Source organism: Salvelinus sp. IW2-2015, linkage group LG20 (genome assembly GCF_002910315.2).
Source record: "Salvelinus sp. IW2-2015 linkage group LG20, ASM291031v2, whole genome shotgun sequence".
NCBI classification, from domain to species: Eukaryota; Metazoa; Chordata; class Actinopteri; order Salmoniformes; family Salmonidae; genus Salvelinus; species Salvelinus sp. IW2-2015.
Window position 1 is genome coordinate 64,971,974 of NC_036860.1, and position 18,755 is coordinate 64,990,728.

At 46.6% G+C, this 18,755-nt stretch overlaps 2 protein-coding genes across 6 annotated transcripts in view; one reads left to right on the forward strand and one right to left on the reverse strand.

The window, feature by feature from the left end:
* Positions 1-10,847, forward strand: part of LOC111980866 (E3 ubiquitin-protein ligase UHRF2) — a 43,593-nt gene extending 32,746 nt beyond the window's left edge. For 2 of the 5 annotated variants that reach the window (XM_024011901.2, XM_024011898.2), the window contains exons 5-17: positions 2,186-2,295; positions 2,746-2,932; positions 3,441-3,564; positions 3,893-3,958; positions 5,755-5,862; positions 6,196-6,300; positions 7,546-7,652; positions 7,862-8,024; positions 8,664-8,801; positions 9,160-9,373; positions 9,655-9,806; positions 10,072-10,170; positions 10,429-10,847. In XM_024011901.2, the coding sequence (XP_023867669.1) occupies positions 2,186-2,295; positions 2,746-2,932; positions 3,441-3,564; positions 3,893-3,958; positions 5,755-5,862; positions 6,196-6,300; positions 7,546-7,652; positions 7,862-8,024; positions 8,664-8,801; positions 9,160-9,373; positions 9,655-9,806; positions 10,072-10,170; positions 10,429-10,575 (1,720 nt within the window). In that variant the 3' untranslated portion in view covers positions 10,576-10,847. The remainder of the gene's footprint in view (positions 1-2,185; positions 2,296-2,745; positions 2,933-3,440; positions 3,565-3,892; positions 3,959-5,754; positions 5,863-6,195; positions 6,301-7,545; positions 7,653-7,861; positions 8,025-8,663; positions 8,802-9,159; positions 9,374-9,654; positions 9,807-10,071; positions 10,171-10,428) is intronic. The other 3 variants (XR_011481819.1, XM_024011899.2, XM_024011900.2) reach the window with 3 other exon arrangements.
* Positions 10,848-16,595: 5,748 nt separating this feature from the next.
* The window catches only part of LOC111980768 (ornithine decarboxylase antizyme 2-like), an 8,874-nt gene continuing 6,714 nt past the window's right edge, over positions 16,596-18,755 (reverse strand). The window contains 2 exon segments of the mRNA XM_024011742.2: positions 16,596-17,200; positions 17,421-17,506. Coding sequence (XP_023867510.1) covers positions 17,067-17,200; positions 17,421-17,506 — 220 coding nt within the window. The 3' untranslated portion in view covers positions 16,596-17,066.

The window sequence follows — 18,755 nt, forward strand, 5'->3', positions numbered from 1 at the left end:
AAAACGAGGACATGCTGGGTAAGAGAGACAGGGTAGAGAGGACATGCTGGGGTAAGAGAGGACATGCTGGGGAAAGAGAGGACATGCTGGGTAAGAGAGGGACATGCTGGGGTAAGAGAGGACAAGAGAGGGCATGCTGGGGTAAGAGAGGACATGCTGGGGAAAGAGAGGACATGCTGGGGAAAGAGGACATGCTGGGTAAGAGAGGACATGCGGGTAAGAGAGAGCTGGGGACAAGAGAACTGCTGGGGAAAGAGAGGGCATGCTGGGGTAAGAGAGGACATGCCGGGAAGAGAGAGCGCGGACGAATGCGGGTAAGAGAGGACATGCGGGGTAAGAGAGGACATGCTGGGGTAAGAGAGGAATGCCGGGTAAGAGAGGACATGCCGGGTAAGAGAGGACATGCTGGGGTAAGAGAGGACATGCTGGGGTAAGAGAGGACATGCTGGGGTAAGAGAGAACATGCCGGGTAAGAGAGACATGCGGGGAAAGAGAGGACATGCGGTAAGAAGGACATGCTGGGGTAAGAGAGGACATGCCGGGGTAAGAGAGGACATGCCGGGTAAGAGAGGACATGCCGGGAAAGAGAGGCATGCCGGGGTAAGAAGGACATGCCGGGTAAGAGAGGACATGCCGGGGAAAGAGAGGACATGCCGGGGAAGAGAGGACATGCGGGAAAGAGAGCATGCCGGGGTAAGAGAGGACATGCCGGGGTAAGAGAGGACATGCCGGGGTAAAAGAGGAGACATGCGGGGTAAGAGAGGACATGCCGGGGTAAGAAGAGGACATGCTGGGGTAAGAGAGGACATGCTGGGAAGAGAGGACATGCGGGGTAGAGGAATGCGAAGGAGGACATGCCGGGGTAAGAGAGGACATGCCGGGAAAGAGAGGACATGCCGGGGAAGAGGACATGCGGGAAGAGAGACATGCGGAGACAGCATGGGTAAAGAGAGGCATGCTGGGGGTAAGAGAGGACATGCTGGGGTAAGAGAGGGCATGCTGGCGGGTAAGAGAGGCATGCTGGGAAAGAGAGGACATGCTGGGGTAAGAGAGGGCATGCTGGGGTAAGAGAGACATCTGGAAAAAGGACATGCTGGGTAAGAAGAGGGCATGCTGGGGTAAGAGAGGACATGCTGGGGTAAGAGAGGACATGCTGGGGTAAGAGAGGCATGCGGGGTAAGAGAGGGCATGCTGGGGTAAAGATAGGACAATGCTGGGGAAAGAGAGGACATGCTGTGGGTAAGAGAGGACATGCTGGGGAAAGAGAGGACACATGCTGGGGAAGAGAGACATGCTGGGGAAAGAGAGGACATGCTGGGGTAAGAGAGGACATGCTGGGGAAAGAGGACATGGGAGGTAAAGAGACATGCTGGGGAAAAGAGACATGCTGGGGAAGAGAGACATGCTGGGGTAAGAGAGGACATGCTGGGGTAAGAGAGACATGCTGGGGAAAAGAGGACATGCTGGGGTAAGAGAGGACATGCTGGGGAAAGAGAGGACATGCTGGGGTAAGAGAGGACATGCTGGGGTAGAGAGGACAAGAGAGGGCACTGGCGTAAGAGAAGACATGCTGGGGTAAGAGAGGACATGCTGGGGAGAGACAGGGGAGAGGACATGCTGGGGAAAGAGAGACATGCTGGGGTAGAGAGAGCATGCTGGGAAAGAGGACATGCTGGGGTAAGAGAGGACATGCTGGGGAAAGAGAGACATGCTGGGGTAAGAGAGGACATGCTGGGTAAGAGAGGATGCTGGGGTAAGAGAGGACATGCTGATGGGTAAGAGAGGACATGCTGGGGTAGAGGCATGGGGAGAGAGGACATGCTGGGGTAAGAGAGACATGCTGGGGTAAGAGAGGACATGCTGGGGAAAGAGAGGACATGCTGGGTAAGAGAGGACATGCTGGGGTAAGAGAGACAAAGAGAGGACATGCTGGGGTAAGAGAGGCATGCTGGGGTAACAGAGACCTGTCATGGGACAGTTTCCGTTGGGAAAGTCTGTTTCTCTCTTCTAGGTCAGATGATTATGCCAGTTATGTAACTTAGATATTTCTGCTTACATAAGTTAAGAGGACTTTCTCTATTTCTGTTTGTTAACCTCAAAACATCCTAATAGCCTGGCTGAGTGGGTGTCGAGAACATTCCCTGTGGAGCTCTGATGGACTGATTAACACATTCTCTCTCCCCAGAGGGCCAGGGGACGTCATCCCAGACTGTAAACTGTTGTTTCTGGATGAGATCTATCAGATTGAGAAGACTGGAGCACACTCGCTGTCTGCTGTAGATGGACAGTTCAAACGTAGGCCTCAGCACACTCATACCAATACTACAGTCTACAGCCAATCAGGGCTGAGATGGGGCATACCACGGCCAATCAGGGCTGAGATAGGTCTACCTAGTACGCCAGCTGTTCTAGAAGCGCTGAGTTCAAGGGGGTACTGCAAAAAATTAACTTGAAATTGTTTTCATCAATTAGCCTGAAATTGATATCTCAAATCCTTCTTATATAGTATTCTGCATGTTCAATTTTAATTGCAAGATTACATGGGTTATTGGCATCAATACATGCATGTGTGTTTGTGGTGCATGTGGGCTTATGGGTATTTTGTTTTTGTCTTGTGGTTTTGTTTGCCTGTGTGTGTGCCAATTCTTTGCATATGTATTTGTGTGTCTGTGAGTGTGTGCACACCGCTGTATGTGCTTACATGTGCGTCTGTGTGTGTATGTTTGTGCGCCGGGATGGATCCAGGCAAGAGCGGGCCGGAGTGTAAGCACTGCAAGACGGACCCCGAGTCGGAGTGCAGGTTCTGCTCGTGCTGCGTGTGTGGAGGGAAGCAGGATGCCCATATGCAGCTGCTGTGTGATGAGTGTAACATGGCCTTCCATATATACTGTCTCAACCCACCGCTAGCCACCATACCTGACGACGAGGACTGGTGAGCTCTGACCTGGTCCTCCCAGACCACCTGGGGGTGCTATACTCACACAGGATGACCCTATGGGCCCTGGTCAAAAGTAGTGCGCTATATYGGGAATAGGGTGCCCTTTGGGATGTAGACAAGACCTGTAGARCTGTGCACTGATGGCTGGTGGAGCAAGTATGATGCACGATGTCAATTGACTATAATGATTGAACATGCATTGTGAGTGTAATAGTCATGCTTACATGTTAGTGCTGACTGAGATATAGCCTTTAGCCATATGAATAAGTTCCACATTCTATATTTTCCTTTGGGTGCCACAGTCTAGATTTTATTGTAGGTACCAGTTTTCTCTCTCATAGATGTCTCAGTAACACACTGTCTATACAAGAGACACTGACACCAACAGTATACTACCAGTAGTAGTTTCTCTCCTGTCCATCTACATTGACTTCCTGTATTGATCATGCTCTGAGGCAGTAGATCAGTAAGGGAGTTCTGGTTCTTGTATTGTGCTCGGCAGGTACTGTCCCACCTGTAAGAACGACACCAGTGAGGTGGTTAAGGCCGGGGAGAAGCTGAAGGCCAGTAAGAAGAAAGCCAAGATGCCCTCGGCTCATACAGAGAGCCAGAGGGACTGGGGCAAGGTGAGACAGACAAAGCGTCCTTGACACTAACACTGGGCCCATACAGAGAGCCAGAGGACTGGGGCAAAGTGAGACACAGTGGTCTACGACACTAACCCCTGGGCCCATACAGAGAGCCAGAGGACTGGGGCAAGGTGAGACACATGTCACGACACTAACCCCTGGGCCCATACAGAGAGCCAGAGGAATGGGGCAAGTGAGACACATGGTCTACGACACTAACCCCTGGGCCCATACAGAGAGCCAGAGGACTGGGCAAGGTGAGACAGACAGGGTCCTTGACACTAACCCCTGGGCCCATACAGAGAGCCAGAGGGACTGGGGCAAGGTGAGACACATGGTCTACGACACTAACCCCTGGGCCCATACAGAGAGCCAGAGGGACTGGGGCAAGGTGAGACAGACAGGGTCCTTGACAGTAATCCCTGGGCCCAAGGTGAGGGACTAAGGTTACATCCCAAATGGCACACTATTCCCTACATAGTGGACTACTTTAAAACAAAGTAGTACAGAGTAGTGCACTATGTAGGGATTAAGTTGCCATTTGGGATTAACCTAATCTTTTCTAATTCCATCTAATTCCAATTCCATTTTTAAATTCAGTCAYTAAGTAAAGTTATTGATTTTCAGTTTCAGCAGAATTGAAATGGAATTGATCCCAACCCTGGGTCAGATCAGGTCATTGGCATTATCACTATTTGTGGTTATCAAAATTCTAAAGGGGGAACTGGGGAGAAAATTTGGAATTTGAAACGATTCTTTGAATTTGTTCTCTGGCTGTCAAGGACTCCAGCTAAACTATGTGGGGTAACTTAATTTGTTTGACTCATTGCATATTTCAACGGAAGAAAGAGGCGATATCTTGGCCTGGACTGGAGCTCATATTTTAATGCCTCACTCAGAAGGAGGACCTCCTTGGTTCTTTTGGCAGCAGACCGAATGAGTGAGACACACACACACACGGGGTGGCAAACAGAACTGTCATTGTCTAGCACTTTGTTCCGCTAACAGAAGCCGTTGGCCTGTTGAGTCAGTGTTAGCAGAACAAAGTAGATCTCTTGTTCACGGCTTGGTAGCAGAGTTACTGAGTGCTCCTGAAGGAGTCAATTGGCAGCAGGTAGCAGTGACCAAGCTTGGGTATGTTCATTATTCACCAAACCCGAAGAGAACGGACTGAGACAGGGATGGACTACCTGGACTTCCATTAAGAACTACTCATTTTTGTTTTCTGTTGCAAAATGTTTTGCGTCAGTGTGCCCTACTGAACAAAACTGTACTTTGCAATGTCAAACTAAAATAAGTATTATTTCTTATTGGACAAGTCCAGGTTGTGCCTTCCCATTTTACTCCGTAGTCTTCTGTTTGGTGCCTACTGAACATGACCCAGGCCCACAGTAAGTTCCTCGGCTCTCACTAAGATGTGTGTTATTCTGTGTTGGCTAACTCCCTCTCACACTGAGGCGATGGTAACAATGCCATTTTAAAACGTTTTGCTACAATGTGTTCTACTGAACGCAACCCAGGCCCAGGTAACACAGACAGTCCTTCGATAAGTTACTCTGACCAAGCCACAGTGTTTGCTGTCTCCCTCTCACGCTGTGAGGCGATGGTAACAATGCTATTTAAAATGACTCAGCAGAGTGAAGTTCTTTTCCTGGAACCAAAGTAGGGGAAAATAGCTAACCCCATTGTTTCCCAGAAATACACCATGGATGCGTACCAAACGGGACCCTGTTCCCTATGTAGTGCACTATTTTTGATCAGGGCCCATAAGGTTCTGGTCAAAAGCAGTGCACTATATAGGGAATTTAGTGCCATTTGGAAGGCATAGAATGCTAATTGAAAACAGACTATTCTGTACATTAGTATGTATTTATGTGCTAAACAAGGTGTTGTTGGGGGAGGGGGGGTTACTCATGGTTTGGGAATGTTATGAGAGAGAAACACTGAGGAATGAATCAAATTGTCCAACACTTTAATAAAATAAACATTTCCAGCCCGGATAATGGATTCTTGTTATACATACATACAATGCTATTCAGGTCTGATTAGGCTATATGGTAGCTAAAGCTTGTACTAGGAAGTCCTTGGTTTATGTAATGTGTGTGTGTGTGGTCCAACGTGTGAATACATGCTAGCTAAAGCATGCATGATTAAGTCCTTCCCCTGAATGCCATGTTGATGTTACAGGGTATGGCCTGTGTGGGGCGCACTAAGGAATGTACCATCGTCCCCTCCAACCATTACGGGCCCGTACCTGGGGTTCCCGTGGGAACAACATGGAAGTTCCGCGTTCAGGTGAGCCAATGGTAATGAGGTTTGGTACCATGTGACCATACAGTTGGGGTGATGCAGGTTTGGTGATTTCTCAGAAACTCGGAGAGAACAGAGAAAATGTAATATTTTCTAATCATGAAGAGGTTGACTCTGGAAAAGATAGTTATTTTCAGTTAACTTTAGCGGTTCATAGTTATCTAATATTATGACACTAAGGATTTGTTTACATAGCCAGAATCACATCTATCACAACATCGTTCCTCCCCCCCTCRCTCCCCCCCCCCCATATCACCCATCCTGACTCTCCCCCACTCCTGTTCACTCCCTCTATCTTCTCCCTTCCTTTGTTCCAAGGTGAGCGAGGCGGGAGTSCACAGGCCCCACGTGGGAGGTATCCACGGCCGCAGTAACGATGGCTCCTATTCGCTGGTGCTGGCTGGGGGCTTCGAAGATGAAGTGGTGGGTGTCTTTCTTTTTTTCCTTTTTTTTTTAATGTCTGACGTTGTTTGAGCTAAGCAATCTAGGAGCGTGGGAGTGTAGGAGAAAAAACAGGTGGAGAGAGATCTCGTTCTTTCTCCCTGTTTTCCCTCCTCTGTCTGGCAGACCCTCTGATGTCCCATGCTGTTTGCTCTGGCCCTTTTAGCCTGGTAGACACTGGGGGAGGATGGTAGTCTACCCATCCATCTGGTTCTCACACCGCTGTCTCTCTTTCTCCACTCCTTCTCTCCCTCTAACGCGTTTGACTTTCTTAAAGGATGGTCACTGTACAGCATAGCTCTGGAGAATGCATTAACAGCACTATGATGAATGTTTTCACATTAGCTAGGTTTCCATCCAATTGGTGACAGATTTTCATACGAATATTCTAAAATCAGTGAGTAATGACGTAGTGCACACAACATTTACTTTTTCGCTTAAGTTTTCATGTACCAAATAAAAGTCGAAAGTTCAATGTGTTTCCATRACATTTTCAACTCTACCAATAGTTTGTCACAAAAACGGTTGCGCTAAATAGCAAATGTGCCTACTCTGGTCTTGGCACTCTATAGCCAACAGCTTGCAGGTACAGTGTGGGTAGACTGTTTGGGTAAACTAGTCTACATGAGATTATTAGAGCGAGAATATTTTTATTTGTCAAAGACAGTCAAGRGTCGATTATCATGTCATCAGAATAGGAGCATCCAGATCACCATCGTTCACTTTCACCACCCGGTGAAGTTCATCATAGGTTATTTCATCTGTGGCCTAATCAACCGCATGGTTTCACAAGTCTCAGTGGGAGGACCATACACCATGTCATCGCGTTACAACGATATGATGGTTATTATATAAAAATTTGCACCTAAAGGCGTTTCCARTGCCAATTCTCGCAATTCATTTTAGACACAAATATCCTACCAAGTCATATATATAAAATTTTACCAAAACTTCCTGTTTCCATCACAGCTGTCATGATATGACTTTACTTGCATGGAAACGTGGTTTATGATTTGTTTGGAGGATGGATTTAGCTATTTTGACTGGATTTCGAATTGTAACTATGTTGATTTAGCTGTGCGCTTTGGGATGTCATATAAGCGATTTCCACTTACTCAGCAAAAAATTACAAGGATTGGCTAGTATGTCCTGAGACAGTATTTTTAAGAGGTGTGTGTGTGTGTGTGTGTCTCTTTTTAACCCTATGACCTCTACGTTACCCCTCAGGACAGGGGAGATGAGTTCACCTACACAGGCAGCGGGGGTCGCGACCTTTCAGGGAACAAGCGCATCGGGGAGCATTCCTTTGACCAGACCCTGACCCACTACAACAGGTACAGTAAACAAAGTACTGTACCACCTGGCCTGTTTCTCTCCCTGACGTTTCAAATAGATACCTTTTTTCACTATCACACCTTTTTCTTTGGTCGTCCCACATCAAAAACATCAACACACAATTATAACACAGATCAATTATTTAACTGGTTTCAGGAACATCCACTAGTTCTAGTCATCACGTGACCTTTAACCCTTGACCTCTCAGGGCCCTGGCGCTGAACTGTGACGCCCCCATCAACGACAAGGACGGGGCGGAATCCAGGAATTGGCGTGCGGGGAAGCCGGTGAGGGTGGTGCGGAGCTCCAAGGGCCGACGCATCAGCAAGTACGCTCCGGAGGAGGGCAACCGATACGATGGCATCTACAAGGTACACTCGCTTTTATTTTAATTGAATCTTTAACTAGGCAAGTCCGTTAATAACATATTCTTATTTACAATGACGGACTACCCCGGCCAAAACCTAACCCGGACGACGCTGGGCCAATTGTGCYCCGCACTATGGGACTCCCAATCATAGCTAGGGCARTAACATCCCCCTCTCAGGAACATGGACTGGATATCAGGTCCTTTTGGACCCTTTATGTATGTAAGTAGTCTCTCTTAGTCCCTTGTGAAAAATAAAAAATTCATTACAAGTGTAATACAAACCGAGTGAAAATAAATGGGGTGCAGATATCAGAGGGGTTGATCCTCATTAGGAGTCATGCCTTTTGAGCACCYTGTTGATTTCCCCAGATAGACCAGACCAGCACGGTAATCACAACCCATGTGGTTTCAGGGATGTTGCTTCTCAAACAAGACAAGATGAGGAAATGCATGTTATTTTTGAGATGAATCCCTGATGACCACATTTTTAGTGCTGTTCCTGTCTCACCAGAAATCTCCAGTTGGTTAAACAGCATCAATGGGGCACTACGTACCCATACAATTATAATTGCTAGAACGGCCATTCACGTTGTAGTCTGTTCTGTGGATGGTCAGTCATTCTATTTCTAATGTGTCTCAGGTGGTGAAGTACTGGCCAGAGAAAGGGAAGTGTGGTTTCCTGGTGTGGAGGTACTTGCTGCGAAGGGATGACCTGGAGCCTGCTCCCTGGACACCTGAGGGGCTGGCGCGCATCCAGACACTGGGTCTGGCTGTGCAGGTGAGGGGTTTACGGAGCTGTTTTCTAGGACATTATAACCGTATGAGAGGACGGGGGTTTGGTTATGACTGCTGTTGTCTCTTTTATGTCTTCATTTCTCAATTGAATGTAAAACTGAGCAGCCTCTCCATTGTGTGTAGTTTTGTGTCCTTTGTTTAAAGTTGATATTTTTGTCTGTCTGACTGTTTTCGTGTGCGTTTTAGTACAGTATCCTCTTGCCTATCATTGTGCATTGTGAGTTAGTTATAATGCATTGTAATACTTACCGATGTTTTCATTTTCCTGTCTCTGTGCCTCTACTCTACAGTATCCCCCTGGTCGCCATTTTGTTTTCATCGGTCTCTCTTTGTCTCTACAGTATCCTCCAGGCTACGTGGAGGCCATGGCCAACAAGACCAAGAAGGAGGCTAATGCTCGTCCAGGGTCCACCAGGAGCAAGAAGCACCCTGGTCGGGGCCGTCCGCGGCTACAATCTCTGAAGAAGGTGAAGGAGGAGGAGGATGAAGAGGAGGAGGAAGAGAAGCCCATGGAGGGTACAGACCAGTCACAGAGTAACGGCAGTCAGGAGACAGGTACCTGTTGAGACACCGCCAGGGATATAGGCCAGAGACAGAAGAGAGATGTTTTTTTTTAACCTTTGTGTGTACAGTTTATATCTGGTGCACTGCTWTGTATGCATGGGTGGAATTGTCGCTAGGGAAAGGGGGGACATTTCCAATAGATATAGAACTAGATATGCCAAGGCATTTCAGGGGTGTTTTAAAGGTGTCAAATAAAATGTTACCCATATTTGAATAGAAACGATATGTGTCCATGCATCCGTAAACAATGTGTGTTGGTATGCGTCTCTCAGAGGTGTGTAAGGAATCGACGGAGCCCCGAGCCAAGCGTCAGAAGATGGAGGAGTCGTTCCAGCTGACAGAGCAGCAGCAAAGCCTCATAAAGGAAGACCAGCCCAACAGAAAGAACTGGGARGAYGCCATGGGACACCTCAAGGAGGGGCCGGTACGTAAAGGTCACAATGCGACATGCCATGACGCAACAAGGCACAGTACAGCAGACGCCATGGCAACAGCACAAACAGCATCTAAACGAACACAACAGCAGCTCATAACTCCGTCCCATTAATTAATTGTATACGACCAATATTACACCGACACACAGTTCTGATTTTAACACTAATATTACTGGAACAACTATGATGATGGATGTGAAGCTGCGGTTTCCATGGTGATGTCTGTACCTGTACTTCCTGTCTCTGTGTCTTTAGAACTTCCTGAGGAAGGTGGAACAGACGTTTATGTGTGTCTGCTGCCAGGAGCTGGTCTACCAGCCCATCACCACAGTCTGTACACACAACGTGTGCAAGGTTGGTGTCCACAAACTGTGTGTGTGTGTGTGTGTGTGTGTGTGTGTGTGTGTGTGTGTGTCGGGTTCAAGGTTTCAACTGAATCTGCTGTTTTAAATGTAGTGATTATTGTCCGATTGTCGTTTTATGATTTCATACACATGAAGGTACAGGTGTAGAATTAGAAATGACCATATGGCACTGTACAGTTAAGGAGTTGTCTTTCTTTGACTTCTGACTGACCTGTGGCATTCTCGGTCTGTTCCTGGTCTACCCCAGACCTGTCTCCAGCGGTCGTTCCGTGCTGAGGTGTATACCTGCCCTGCTTGTCGCCACGACCTGGGGAAGGATTACGTCATGGTCCTAAACAAGACTCTACAGCTGCTGCTGGACCAGTTCTTTCCTGGCTATAGCAAGGGCCGATGAGGACAAGACACCTGCACTTACCCAAACAGTTACACACAGACCCATGATGCATACAAACAAACATAGGCATACACACGTATTCATACATTGGTACATAGTATACACACACCCTCCATCTCCTAGGCAGCAGGGACTGACCCCACCTGTTGGACTTGGACTGTCCCCATTTACGTCACCAGCCTGAAGTCATCCAAGCCCCAGGAGAGCCTGGAGCACCATGCCCCTACACCCCCAATGGGTTCTCATCCCTGGGTACCAACACCCCCTGACCCCCCCCCCCCCCCCCCCCCCCCCGTCCCCTCCAATGGAGTTCCCTCCTAGCTTCCACGTCTACAGAATCATCAGTTCGGCCATCTACCTGTCCATAGTGAGAGAACAGCCAGAGAGGATGGCTAATGCTAACCTAGCAGTAGAGAATAGGTCTCTGATGCTAACCTACTTAGCCTCCAATGGGGGTGCCTGGGTCAGCAGCCAATACAGGGGTCAGGGATTCCACCTAGGAGAGAGGTTGATGGGAAATGTATGTCAATGGTGAAAGGGTTATTTCTTGATTATGGTCCATTTGAACTTTAGACACATGGCTTCATTCTTTAAAGGCCTGTGCAGTCAAAACTAATTTTCCTGTTTTATATATATTTCCACACTGAGTTGTAAATAATAGGAAATTGTGAATTTATGATAATTGCCCTTTTAATTTAAGAGCTGTTGAAAGACTGCCTGAATTTTCAGCCTGTTTTGGTGGAATGGAGGTGGCTTTCATGGTGAATGCCTGTGGTAAATTAGTTATACAATAAAAAGAGTTCCAGAACCTCTCTGCCAATAAAGCAAAGCTTTATTTTCTCTTCTGCACTCAAACAGCTCCCAGACGTCCTAGCAAAGTTCTTGCTTGAGTAATTGCCTATTCTTTCAAGCAAGCCTATATAAGGAGCTATTTTTTGATCGTTTTTTATGAAAACGAAGGCACAGTAAGGTACTTTGTTGTAGCCTTGTTACGAACCACCCTGGTCTCGCGAGTTCAACATTGTTTCCCTACAAGGATGGTTTGTACGAGGCTAGCTTAATGTTTCCTAGAAAAATGATTGAATATTGAGATAAAAATGGCTGCATTGGACCGTAAAAGATGTGTGCCTGTTTCCTCCTCTGTTCCTTGTCTGTCGGTTCCTCCCTTTCGTCCTCTGTTTCCTTGTCTGCCTGTTCCTCCCTTCCTCTGTTCCTTGGCTGTCTGTTCCTCCCTTCCTCTGTTCCTTGTCTGTCTGTTCCTCCCTTCCCTCTGTTCCTTGTCTGTCTGTTCCTCCCTTTCTCCTCGGGCCTTGTCTGCCTGTTCCTCCCTTCCTCCTTGTTCCTTGTCTGCCTGTTCCTCCCTTCCCTCTGTTCCTTGTCTGCCTGTTCCTCCCTTTCTCCTCTGTTCCCTTCTGTTCTGTTCCTTCCCGTTCTCCTCTGTGCTGTCTGTCTGTTCCCCTTTCTCCTCTGTTCCTTGTCTGTCTGTTCCTCCCTTTCTCCTCTGTTCCTTGTCTGTCTGTTCCTCCCTTTCTCCTCTGTTCCTTGTCTGTCTGTTCTTGTGGTGATGTTCTTTTTCTTTCAAATATTTCAGGATTTTTTAAAGACATGCAAATGCAAAATGTTTTAAATAATGCTATGGTCTCTAAAGCAGCAAACTGTGATGTTTATTACTTCCTTCCTACCTACTGCTCGAAGTGCTTATATACAAAACAGAAATGTTATTTTGCATTGACTGGCAAGCTAATTGTGTCCTTCTCCTTTGAGCTTCTCTTCGTCCCCCCTGTCCCTAGGGTTGCAAGATTCCGGTAACTTTCCWAAATTCCCAGGTTTTACAGAAATTCTGGTTGAAAGATTCACGGAATCAGGGGGGAGTAAGCAGGAAATCCTCCTTCAACAGGGATTTCAGGAAAACATTTGAGAAAGTTTTTCAACCCTACCTGCCCCCAGTCTTGTACCGTACCGACCCCTACCGTGGACTACAGTACTAACAGTTCTTTAGACGTCAAGTGGATGCTTCGCTTCAGCATTAATGTTCTGTTTTTATTGTACTTGTTAAAAAGAAAATATGTTGAAAAGAAAAAAAGTGATGTCTATCATTTCCTATACTACTACAACGTATGCCATTTTTCTATAATTTTAGTTGCCTATTCTATTTTAATCTGTAGTTATTTTTGTGGCAACCTTTACCTACTGCTGTGTCAGCCTGAATGAAGAGTTTCATTGCTTCATATTGTGATCTGAAATTTTATACATGGTATAATAATACTTGATATGTACCTAATTAAATATTTTGATTCCAGAAAGCAACAACTTGCCTGTTTCGTTTCCTTCACATTAGAGGAGGATAGTGGACTTAGCCTGGTCCCAGTTCTGTTTTGTGCTGTAGATCAGTGTTTCCCAACTCCAGTCCTCCAGTAACCCCAACAGCACAGGTTGTAGCCCCGGACAAGCACACCTGATTCAACTGATCAACTAATCATCGAGKCCTCAATGAGTTGAATCAGGTGAGTTTGTCTGGGGCTACTACAACAATGTCTTCTGTTGGGTGTCTTGGAGGACTGGAGTTGGGGAAACACTGGTGTAGACAATGATCATAGGAGTTGGCCAGGAGGTACAAACAGATCTGGGACCAGGCTTCCGCTGGCCTCACCTGAAACGTTGATTTCAGACTCATTATGGGCCTCAGTATGGGCCTCCCTGATTGATATAAGACCCAAGCAAAAGGAAAGAGGTACATTTAGGCACTCTATAAAGATCCCTGTCTCTATACATTACTTAGGTCATGTAGGAATCAGAGAATGATGATGTACAGGGGGCCTCCTTTTTGTAGAGCCGGGTCCTTTACCTACTGAGCTGATTAGTAGAGCAGGGTCCTTTACCTACTGAGCTGATTAGTAGGCGGGTTCTTTTACCTACTGAGCTGATAAGTAGAGCGGGTCCTTTACCTACTGAGCTGATTAGTAGAGCCGGGTTCTTTACTACTGAGTGTGATTAGTAGAGCCGGTTCCTGATCCTACTGAGCTGATTAGAAGACGGTCCTGATCCTACTGAGCTGATTAGTAGAGCCGGGTCCTTTACTACTGAGCTGATTAGTAGAGCCGGGTCCTTTACCTACTGAGCTGATTGTAGAAACCGGGTCCTATCCTACTGAGCTGATTATAGAACCGGGTCCTGATCCTACTGAGCTGATTAGTAGAACCGGTCCTGATCCTAACTGAGCTGATTAGTAGAGCGGTCCTTTACCTACTGAGCTGATTAGTAGAGCCGGGTCCTTTACCTACTGAGCTGATAGTAGAGCAGGGTCTTTACCTACTGAGCTGATTAGTAGAGCCGGGTCTTTACCTACTGAGCTGATTAGTAGAGCCGGGTCCTGATCCTACACTGAGCTGATTAGTAGACCGGGTCCTGATCCTACTGAGCTGATTAGTAGACCGGGTCCTGATCTACTGAGCTGATTAGTAGAACCGGGTCCTGATCCCTACTGAGCTGATTAGTAGAACCGGGTCCTATCCTACTGAGCTGATTAGTAGAGCCGGGTCCTTTACCTACATAGCTGATTAGTAGAGCTGTGCCTGGACCTACTGAGCTTGCTAGTAAGAGCCGGTCCTTTACCTACTGGCTGATTAGTCGACGCCGGTCCTGATCCTACTGACGCTGATAGTCGAGCCGGGTCCCTTTACGCTACTACCTACTGAGCTGATTAAGCAGGGTCTGACTATAGCGATACAAGGTCCCTGATCCTACTGAGCTAGATTACCGGTCCTTACTCACCACAAGTCGCGGGTCCTGTCCACTGAGCTGATTAGTTGAGCCGTGGTCCTTTACCTACTACGCTATTGAGCTGATTTAGTGAGCGCGGGTTCCTGATCCTATGAGCTGATTAAGTCGAGCGGGTCCTGATCCTACTGAGGCTGAATTTAGTAGAGCCGGGTGCTGTGCTATGGCTTGGTTTCTTGCTGGGAACAGTGTAACTAATTGGCTATGCGATTGCATTCTGGAACGTGAGATGTGTGCTATGCCAGTGCAACTTTTCTACTATAAAATCAGGTAGAGAACCCCATAGAGGAGATCAAGTCTAAAGGCGCTACATGGTCAATCTGCCGTCTGCATTGACCGTGCAGCATTTACAGRGATATGGCATCTGCYTAAATTAAAGCATTCACACTTCTTGTGTCTCGCCGAGCAGCGCAGAGCTGTTGTCAAGGAAGGGAGMTTTTGTTTATACAGGACCTCGTGCCCTCACCTACGGTCAAACAATGTCAACGCGGCGCTATACAGAGCCCTCCGCATTGTTAAAACATTTGAGAGCTGTCTGGCGATGCAGTACAGAGCTCAATTTGGCCTCTGGAGGCTCCGCAATTGCGTAACACCATCCATACGGCACTTCRGACCACATTTTCGGGATCAAACAAATGGTCTCTTAGGGGAGAATGCAGGCAGTTTAGTGTAGAGAGGATTTAGTTCACCCCWGGATTCTGCATGTGAAACCAATGCCATACATACAAAATGGTGCAGGTTATAACAGAACAGGGAATATCCTGGTGGTGCGCTGCCTCCTCGTGGACTAACATCTTATTACACCCCCAATAACGTCGTTTTATAACATTACTAGGAATGCGTTCCTATTCTCTACCCTTCTCCAGAAGTGTGCACCCCCCCTCTTTATGCATTTAAAAGTATTTGGCTGGTGGGTGTTTCCATCATATTCCTCACGCTAGTGCATTGCTTTTAAATCCATGAAGGGGAGTGTACGAGTGCAGACAGCCATAGAATACATAACGCACCCCTGAATTCAATCAATTACAGGTCAGGGATAATAGCATGCTAGTCCRCTGAGAATATTTACGCGTACTGTATCTGAGCTGAAAACAGTTTATTCAGTCACAACTCGGCAATCTGTTCCTACTGTATCCTTACTTCGCAGAAATACTGACACGTCAGTAACTAGCGTACTACCCTGATGGTAAATGTCTAAAATGAGAACCACCTCCTTGCCCTGAGGCATGGCTACAGACTGGCCACCACAGGCGTCTTCAACAGCGCGCCATGTAAACAGGCCACACACGAGACTTGCATTTTTCTTAATTTTATTGTCACAGAAGCACAATAGGTACCACTATGCAAGATGCACATCAAACTTATAAACTATTTTGAATTTAAAAAAAAAAAAAGTTAAAAGGAATGCAAGTCCAAATATCCCATCAGACACCACATGTATCCAAACAACGCTCTACAATAATGTTCAGGTATAGAGACAGAAAAGCAAAAGCACTTTGGATTCCCCCCCTCCCCTCTTTTTTTTTTATAGCTTTGTACCAATTCACCCATCATATTACATATTTATCACAAATGCATCCAAACCAGTCACACAAAACAGCATTCACCTGTGCTCTCCAACACACACTTCTAGTCTAAAGAGCTATTATCCAGCCACGAAGTACCAATATCAGGGCAGATTTTGCTCAAAAGTAATGTTTACACACACACCATTACAACATTTTCAGAAGATTGAGTGCCTTTACATCTAAACAATTGTCAGATTAAAGGTGGGGCTGACATTGTTTTTTTGTTTTAATCTTAGACAATGAAATAAAAAGATTATATTGAATATAGCCAATTAAATAAAAGCGTATGCTTTTATTTCAATGACTATAAGTAAGGTATATCTTAGCCAATCAAATTAAAAGTTGGAGTACCCAAGTGTAATCCTGACAACCTGTTTTTGTACATTTAAGAAATAACGACGAGTCCTCCATCTTTTTAGCAACAAGAATAAAGAACAAAAAATAGCAATAGACAATTGATTGATGACAACAGAATTGCAATGTGCTCAAAGTCCTTAAAAAACATGGTTCCCTCTGAAGTGTTGGAACAAAATACCAAGGAAACCGAACTGAAGAKTTTAACAAAGGGATAAATATCAGGCGAGCTGTGAAACTAGGGGACACATATCTAAACTAATCATCCGCTTCCTTTGACACAAAGCATGGAAGGCTGTAAGCACTCGGGTCAGGTGGTCGATTGGCTGGGGTACAGGAGAGGGTAGGACGTTGGGCAGGGATGGGGGCAGGAGTTAGCCTGGATCCAAACTGAAATTGCTCCCTTTCACAACTGCTTCACTTCACAATTGTGGTCATCACAGTCTGGCTTTCAGACTTCAGTCTGACTGAACCATCTCTTCATTGAAACTGTTAGTGAGACAATAGCGAAAACAGCACAGTTTTCTTTATTTGGGATGCAGGCTAGGCAGGGCTCAGAGGGCTCTTCCAGAAAGCAGGATCAATGTGTTACTTAGACATCCAACTGTCATAACTAAACATTCTGAATTAATTTAACCATTCCTAGAAATATAGACTTTGTATGACTGACTTAACAACCAACAAACCCATATTGAAGTTAAGCTTTCTAAAAATCACGAGATTGACTGCTTATCAAAGTTAACTGGCTAARATGATGATTCTGCTTCCTGGAACACCCCACAGGGGTCAGAGCTAATCCTCGTCGGAGGAAGAGTCCCTGTCGAAGTTGTAGGCCATGAAGAAAACGTCAGGTCGAGGCGGGACAACGGCATGGCCCGGTTTCACTATCTCAAAGCCCAGAAAGCTGAATGTGCGCACAAGTTTAGCTGTGGAGAGAAACACATTAGAAATAACAAAAAAAACAATATGACCTTTGTTAATATATAGTTGTTGAACTCACTTGACTTATTCCTTAAAGCTCCTAGTGAGCAAACGATCTCCCAAACAGTGATTGGGGGGGGGGAATGGACAGTTGGGATGTGCTTCTCTATTGAAATAGTGGGTTTGGTGTAGGAATCCGTTTTAAAATAGGACTGTTATACGTACCACGATCATCTCTGTTCTTGTAAAAGCAGACGAACACGCGGTCAACTTTAAGATGTTCTTCTGCATACTCCAAAAGAGCCGCAAAACTGTTGAGAGAGAGAGAGGTTAACTTGGATGACAGACTAAACACCAATTCTAAAGATCTACGCCACCCCATCCTGGCCTCTCCCTCAGCCACACGCGGTCCTCTCCTCAGGGAGACGGTTCCAAAGGTATCAGCTTTTCCGTTAGCTAGTAATAGCCAGATAAATTAATTTGACACCAACCGGCCAATTGTCCGGGAGAAAGAAGGGAAAAAAACATTGTGAAKTGTTGATTGATGGWAATACATTTGACTGGTCATGCTTATCGGTCTATAGGTTAATTTGCATAATTTAGTGGAATTAAATTGSCGTGTGTACCGTATATTCGCACAGCATACAGATAGAGCCTTAGAGCGGAAAATCTGTCAACCAGCACAGCATCTCAAACTGCAATGTCACACACCACMTTGCAATGAGCTGAAGGCAGTATGCATTTTGAAAAATATACTTKATTGTTTGAAACCTGAATGTTTTAATACATATGAGGCACGTCTTCTCTTGCTTCAAAGTAGCCTATTAGATCTCCTCTCCTAAATTTCTAACTGATATTTTCATCACATGAAACCGCTCGCATGTGCAGCTTTAATTCAATAGAACCATTGGCCTAAACTACATAAACATTTAAAATAAACATTAAAAAACAATGAGTCTGATTGCAACAGATCTGAACATTTATCTGAAAATGCTGATAAACAATTATCTTCACATTATAAGTGCAGCAACGCCCACAAAGGGCGGTAGTCTACTGGCGCCCACAAGGCGGTAGTCTACCTGGCGCCCCACAAGGCGGTAGGCTCCTGGCGCCCCACAAGGCGGTAGGCACCTGGCGCCCCACAAGGCGGTAGGCTACCTGGCGCCCCACAGGCGGTAGGCTCCTGGCGCCCCACAGGCGGTAGGCTACCTGGCGCCCACGAGGCGGTGGCTACTGGCGCCCCACGAGGCGGTAGCTACCTGGCGCCCCACGTAGGCGGTAGGCTACCTGGCGCCCCACGAGGCGGTAGTGCTACCTGGCGCCCACGAGGCGGTAGGCTACCTGGCGCCCCACGAGGCGGTAGGTCTACCTGGCGCCCACGAGGCGGTAGCTACCTGGCGCCCCACGAGGCGGTAGGCTACCTGGCGCCCACGAGGCGGTAGCTCCTGGCGCCCCACGAGGCGGTATGCTACCTGGCCCCACCAAGGCGGTAGGCTACCTGGCGCCCACAAATGTTCGTTCATAATGCAATTAGCAGAAAAACACTGTTGTCAAAAGGCA